At 45.9% G+C, this 7,500-nt stretch overlaps 1 protein-coding gene across 1 annotated transcript in view; it reads left to right on the top strand.

The window, feature by feature from the left end:
- Positions 1–7,500, top strand: part of LOC125289344 (peroxisome proliferator-activated receptor gamma coactivator 1-alpha-like) — a 34,333-nt gene that overhangs the window by 21,821 nt on the left and 5,012 nt on the right. Inside the window, exons 5-7 of the mRNA XM_048236096.1 lie at positions 1,446–1,698; positions 6,905–6,950; positions 7,285–7,355. Coding sequence (XP_048092053.1) covers positions 1,446–1,698; positions 6,905–6,950; positions 7,285–7,355 — 370 coding nt within the window. The remainder of the gene's footprint in view (positions 1–1,445; positions 1,699–6,904; positions 6,951–7,284; positions 7,356–7,500) is intronic.

The following is a 7,500-nucleotide window of genomic DNA, read 5'->3' as shown; positions in this document are numbered from 1 at the left end:
CGTTCAGGAATTATTTATACAAAAGTGTAATGTGCATAATGTTTCATTTCCCCTCCTTTTCGGCACGAATGAAACAACATGAGAGAGCATGAAATATATAGTGTCTCCCGTATTTTATTTGGCAAATTTGACAACAGTCAACTTATCATAGCCTCAAATCATAGCCTACTCCTTTCTCTTTATCGCTATGGCGGTACGCATTTAGGCCTATCTGCAAATTTGAAACAAAAGGGATAAATTGAACGATGACAAAGTCAGACATATAGGCATAGCTCATACTGAAAAAAAAAGAACTCTAGCTTTTCCCCACCGCCCAGTCTTTTAATGGCATCTAATCATAATCGCGTTAAGCAGTCGCTGTCTAAAATATACTAAGCTCAAATCACACCAAAGATTTCCATAACGAGATGAGCTGCAACATTCTATAAACCAGCAACTTGATGCAACATTCTAAAACCTTGCAACTGTGACTAGACATGGTGAATGCTTTGCGACGGCAAATTCACACCACTGCAACTCCTTTCTGCAACGGTTTCATCTCATTGGGAATCTTTGATGTGAATTGGGCTTTAAACAGACGATCTGATGGGTTTTAGAAGATTACTGTAAATACAACCCGAAACTAAAACAGACCAGGCCTCTACTGGAGACCTTTAACCCAAACCTGTAGCCATGTAAGGCGTTTAAAGAGACGAAACGTCTCTTAAGGAACTCAGCGATTATTTGAAGTTTTACGGTATGTAGGTATACGGTATATATTCACTCACACACACACACATATAAACACTCACACACAGACTCCTCACTGCTATATACTGTGTGCAGGGGGAGCAGCCCTGGATTGGGGAAGTGGAAGTGTGTGTGTGCTTGTCTGTGTATTGTGTGTGTGTGTGTGTGAATGAATGAACTTTATTCTCATTGTAACAAATGCACAACGAGATTAGAGAGTGTGTGTGTGTGTGTGTGTCTGTCTGTGTATTGTATGTGTGTGTGTGTTTATATGCGTCTGTGTATTGTGTCTGTGTGTGTGTGTGTGTGTGTGTGTTTATATGTGTGTGTATGTGTATTGTGTGCAGGTGGAGCAGCCATGGTTGCGGAAGCGAGGGTGTATGTGTGTTTATGTGTGTGTGTGTGTGTGTATTGTGTGTGTGTGTGTATTGTGTGTGCATGTGTGTGTGTGTGTTTATATGTGTCTGTGTATTGTGTGTGTGTGTATTGTGTGTACGTGTGTTTATGTGTGTGTGTGTTTGTATTGTTTGTACGTGTCTATATGTGTGTGTGTGTATTGTGTGTATGTGTATTGTGTGTGTATGTGTGTGTGTTCATATGTGTGTGTGTGTGTGTGTGTGCAGGTGGAGCAGCCGTGGCTGGGGAAGCGAGGGTGTGTGTGTGTGTGTGTGTGTTTATATGTGATTATATGTGTGTGTGTGTGTGTGTGTGTACAGGTGGAGCCATGGCTGGGGAAGCGAGGGTGTGTGTCCATGAGACGGCCATGCACCGAACTGCTCAAGTACCTGACGTCCGTGGAGGAGGCCACGCCCCCGGCAACCGTCGCCACTTCCTGCTCCTCCTCCCCTTCCTCCCTGTCCAGCGGCTCCTCGGCCTCCTCCACGAAGAAGTCCTCCTTCAGGTCCTCTTCCTCCTCATGCTCCTCTGCCTCCTCTCCACTTGGCCACGCCCACTTGCTGCCTCAGAGAGGTGAGGGTTCCGCTGGGCTCGTGTGGGAGGGACCAGGTGCCTCAGGGGGAGGGGCATGTAGCTGTGGAGGAGGGGCCAGTGGTGGTGAGGAGGAGTCGGCCGCCGCCCGCTTTGTTAGGTACCTGCACTCCTATTCGCTGGCTGCCAAAGGGCCGGTGTGTGGGCGTTGCCGGGCGACGGTCTGGAGAGGTCTTTTGACCGTGAGCATTAAGAAAAGACAAGAGACCCGGCAGCCCATACTGCAGCAGCTACTCGCCTTTAGAACCCAGCCTAGAACCCACAGAACACAGACTAGCTCTCACGGAACACAAATTAGCTCTCACAGAACACAGCCTAGAACCCACAGAAGCAGACAGGGTGCTGAGAGGCGGGTCAGGGGAAAGGAGGAGGATGATGTCACAGGAAGTGTAATCACCCCTCGCCCCCCCACACAACGGCCACACCTGCTGCCGCAGGCTGCGCTAGGTAAAACCCGCTACGCTACATCATCCGCTGCATCTGCACTCCGTCTGCCTGCCCGCCCCTCGCTCTCTTTTGCTCTCTCTCACTCTATCCCTCTCTCTCTCCCACTCTCTCTATCCATCTCTCTCTCTATCCCTCTGTCTCTCTCTCTCTATCCCTCTCTATCCATCTCTCTCTCTATCCCTCTGTCTCTCTCTCTCTATCTCTCTCTATCCATCTCTCTCTCTATCTATCTCTCTCTCTCTAGCCCTCTCTCTCTATCCCTCTGTCTCTCTCTCTCTATCCATCTCTCTCTCTCTATCCCTCTCTCTCTCTATCCATCTCTCTCTCTCTCTTTCCCTCTCTCTCTCTATCCATCTCTCTCTCCTCCCTCTCTATCCCTTTCTCTCAATACATCTCTCTCTATCCCTCTCTCTATCCTTTCCTCCTCCTCTCTCTCCCCTCTCCTCTCTATCCCTTTCTCTCTCTAATATATATATATATATATATGTTTATCCTTCTCTCTCCTGTCTGCTTTCTTAATCCTCAGTTTGGCTACAGACTAACTCCTCTATTACATTTTTGGGAACTGTGGGAAATAAGCCCTCTTTGTTAGTGCTAGCCAAACACTCTGGGAACTATGGGAACTGCTAATGCTAGGCTAACACTTTGGGAACTGTGGGAACTACCAGTGCTAGACTAACACTGTGTGAACTACCAGCGCTAGGCTAACACTGTGAGAACTGATAGCACTAGGCTAACACTGTGGGAACTACCAGCGCTAGGCTAACACTGTGAGAACTGTAAGCACAAGGCTAACAGTGTGGGCACTACCAGTGCTAGGCTAACACTGTGAGAACTGTTAGCACTAGGCTAACAGTGTGAGCACTGCTAGCATGTGCCTCTGGGCTCGACAGTGCCCTGTGCTGTGGGCTGCCTGGTGGCTGGTCTGAGGGGCTGGATGCTGGAGTGGATGGGGGCATGAGAGGATAAGTAAAGGGGTAGCGGCCCATTTACAGCCCAGACGAAAAGAGTCCCTCTCCATAAACTAGAAGTCTTTCATTATCATGGAAAACTGGCTCAGGAAGTGTTGATCATTTTCTGGAACCAAAGTTAGCTGGAAACTCAGTTAAGATGAAGGTCAATCAAGAAACAGGTTTATTCTTGTCAAATAGGCGCGTCAAGGGAGAATGCAGCTTTCAGCTCGGAAGCATCAACTACAATTCTAAAGACAACTGGAAGAGACTGGCCTTTTATGCTCAATTTGCAAAGGTGTGGTTCAAGTGGTGGTCATAAGGCCTTTTCACACTGCCAAAATCGCCGCGATTTTATGTACCAGAATCGCGGAACGACTGTCCCTTTCACATAGACCGAGGCGGAACGGCGGGACAAAGTGTCTCGCCAAATTTACTACCAAGCCCTCTAGACATTTTGCCGAGTTTTTTTGTTCCGGCACCAGTGTGAATGGGTCAAGGCGGAAAGTCTCCAGTCATTTAATGCCTGCTAGAGTTGACTGTAGCTCGGAATGCAATCGGTTGCCATAATAGGCCATTCTAAAATCCAGCGATAAAACAAAGCATGAACTCATAAGCGTCTGTCTGCCCTATATGTATATCCTCTGATTGTAATGCTAATAGATATCTAGGCGATATTTGTAACATTTATTTTGTATTTGGCCTGTTATAAAATCATGTAGGCCTATTGAACAATTTAAACACATTGTGAACCCCAAAGTTGGAGACATGCATATAGACATTGCTGCAAATGTAAAACCGGATTACTCTGGAGTGGCTAACTGTACAGGGGAATGCCTTACACCTTTGTGTACGGTAAGGTCTGCTGTTTATTCTGACATATGGTTTGTCATGTGTTGAGGGAAAGTTCAGAAGTATTCCACCAAGATGAATGGGTAGGGGAGGCGGCACAGAAAATATGATTAAATTAAAGTTACTTTTCTCGCGAACCGTTTACCACAACAACTAACCACTAACATTGTTTAAAAGCTGAGAAAAAGCTCTTTCGTGTGATACATGTGATGTCTGTGATGAATAGGCTACTCTGCAAGTAGTTCAGCAAATTTGGGTGGGACAAATACCTTTACAGAGCAGCAGTTCTGGCCATATATCGGCTCTGGCTCACATGATGTACTGCTTTAAATGCATTATCGCTTCACTACCCAACACGCCTTGAACAAGAAAGAAAAGAAAAAGAAACCAATGAGCTTATGTCGCGTTTTCGATAGGCCCAGGCCTAGAGAAAAGACAGCTATGGTAACCTAACAATTAGGATTTGCTTTTGCCAACACAGCTGTTTGGTTGTCCCAAACTTTGAGACGATCCATGCTAATTACCTGAATCTTATCAACCCGAACTGCGATGTTCCAAACAGTGACTAGGATGCAATGCTAATAATCTCACTGCCTTCGGTATAACTGCTAACAGTGCGCCTATTGTTAAACACCTGAAAAATATTAATCTGATGTTTTCTTTTCATGAGGAGCACAACGCTTGAATGATTTTATGACTGAATGGAACGTTATGTTTTTAAAGCCAGAACTGCTTATCCACGTCGCAGGACAAAGTTTACACCAATCATCATCTTCTAATGTATCCTTATGTTGAGATGTCCAATCTCTTTGCCCTAGGTTATCATTTGTGCGCAAAGCATGTTTCAATTAAGACAGTAGGCTACACAAGCTATTTTTATTGTTGTAATATTGAATGATTTCATGAATAAAGCTTTGAAAAATTGTACGCACAGTGCGTAGGCCACAGGATTACAGCTGGCAGCGCCACTGACCAAGGTCACAGTAGCCTGTGAACCTCTGATTTTCAAAGGGGAATCACGGCCAACGCAGGGGGCAAATCTTCTCTTCAATTTCCCTTCCAAATTACTTTTTTATTGTCTGAAGACATCGATCGCAAGAATCTAACATTCTAAGCAACAGCAAAGCAACTTCACTTGCATTTGTAGGGTACTACAAATGCAAGCTAACCAAAGTGCAGTCGGTTCTCCCACCATGTGAACAGATCAGCAGGCCGGCAAATTTTCACCTCGTTTTCAGACTGCGTTGCAAAAAAGGCGTCTCCTCTTCCAGAAATTTAGTAATCTCTGTGTGAAAAGGCCTTTAGGTACAACGTCCTGTGATTGGCTTCCTCTTCCCGCCGTTCCAGTCAGCCACACCCAGACACACCTACACACACCTACTTGCTATTAACATATTAGGAAGGCTCCTCAGGTAGAAATGCTATACAGGATGCTCTAAACATTCTTACACTTAAATCATTGTACTCCTTGTACTGAGACTATAAAAATGATACCAAACATGAATACATACAGTTAATAACACAAACATATAATTCAGCTAAAGTTTAACCTAGGGTCTTTGTCTAACCAAAGACAGAACAAAGGAGTTTGTGGAACAGATGGTAGAAGCAAAAGGTGCCAGTGGGGAGCATTTCACACCTACATCTGCATTGAATAGATCAAAGGAAGAGAGAGAGAATACACTCTCAATGTAAATGTGCCTAAGCCTCCATCTAGTCTGGGGCAAGAAAAGGCCATACAAAACCATCTCCATCAGAAGGAAGGAGCTGTTTCAATGGCAACTTGACACCTGAAGCTAGCTAGTGAAGTAACACGTGTTTTTAATCGTTCACTACACAGCTATATGAATCACATCCTGCTGTAACAGCTAGACAGGACTGAGGATACTAAAAACACAAGCTAGCTAGGCAAACACAAGCTAGCTAGGCAGGACTGAGGATGCTAAAAACACAAGCTAGCTAGGCAGGACTGAGGATGCTAAAAACACAAGCTGAGGATGCTAAAAACACAAGCTAGCTGGGCAGGACTGAGGATGCTAAAAACACAAGCTAGCTGGGCAGGACTGAGGATGCTAAAAACACAAGCTAGCTGGGCAGGACAGCTGAATCTCTTTTTTTACAATCTGTGCCACTTTTGCAGATACAAATTTAGTTGTATCTGCAAAATGTAATTTTGTTTTGTGAAATGACTCTTGTCACCTGGACTATAAATTGGCCTTAAGACTGTGCAAATGTTCATGTGTGTGTGTGTGTGTGTGTGTGTGTGTGTGTGAGAGAGAGAGAGAGAGACCCTCAGTCATGCTCAGATGTCACAGAGACTCACAGTCAGAGGGGAACTCCAGGGCAGTGGGAGATGGAAGTGTGAGACCCTGTCCTGTCTTTCTCTCTGTATGTCTTTCTCTCTGTCCTGTCTTTCTCTCTTTCCTGTCTTTCTCTCTGTCCTGTCTTTCTCTCTGTCTGTCGTCTCTTGGCTCTCTTCTGTCTGACTATCCTCCTTTCCTCCTCCTCATTTCCTCTCCTCCTGCTCTTCCCCTCTTCCTCCTCTCCTCCTCAGCATTCACTACCTGTCTGTCTGAGTGTGTGTGTGTGTGTATGTGTGTGTGTGTAGATATGTAGCCATCTCATGTTTTTGCTGTCACTTTATTCTTTCTCATTGTTTTCTGAGCTGTCATCTGTCATGCTGCCTCACTGACCAATCAATCAAGGCTGGGCTCAGTTAGGGCGGGGCCTCCTGCCGCCCGCTTGGGTCCGGCTGGTTCCGGCCGGTTCCGGCTGGGTCCAGTTTGGTCCGGCTGGGTCCGGTTGGATCCGGTTTGGTCCAGGCTGGGTCTGGGTGCGGAGGCCCTGCGGTCCGCTTGAGATGTTCAGATGCTGCTGCCGAGTGCGGCACGCCGCCTGACCTGGTCCAGTAATTACCCATACTCCTTTGTGTTCTGCAGCCAATCCAAGCTCCTTGCCACTTCCCTTGACCCCCGAGTCTCCAACGTAAGTGAGCGAGTTTTTCACCGTTTCTGTAGCCTAGCAACTCAATTCGACAGCAAAAACACTCAATCCACAGCAGAGAACAGTCAGACAGTCAATCAATGCATCAGAGTTCAGGCATTATGTTGATGATGTCATCAGAGTTCAGGAATTCTGTTGATGATGTCATCAGAGTTGAGGCATTCTGTTGATGATGTCATCAGAGTTGAGGCATTCTGTTGATTTACATTTTCATTCAGCTGAGCATGACGTGACGTGTGTGTGTGTGTGTGTGTGTGTGTGTGTGTGTGTGTGTGTGTGTGGATGAGCTGACACACTCCCCTCTCCTCTGTTACAGGGACAAGGGATCTCCGCTTGAGGACAAAGCCATTGAACGCACACTGAGTGTGGACATTTCTGGAACCCCAGGTAAGATTAAACACACACACACACACCTGGCAGGATTACAGCTTTTCTCAGTCGTTTGGTACATTTCTTGAATCATCCTCGACATTTGCAAAACAGTAAGCGCATTTCTCAAAACAATTCGTACAAATAGCAAAACACTTAATTC

Source organism: Alosa alosa, chromosome 24 (genome assembly GCF_017589495.1).
Source record: "Alosa alosa isolate M-15738 ecotype Scorff River chromosome 24, AALO_Geno_1.1, whole genome shotgun sequence".
NCBI lineage: Eukaryota > Metazoa > Chordata > Actinopteri > Clupeiformes > Clupeidae > Alosa > Alosa alosa.
The sequence above is the reverse complement of the archived record's forward strand: the minus strand, read 5'-3'. Positions and strand labels throughout refer to the sequence as shown.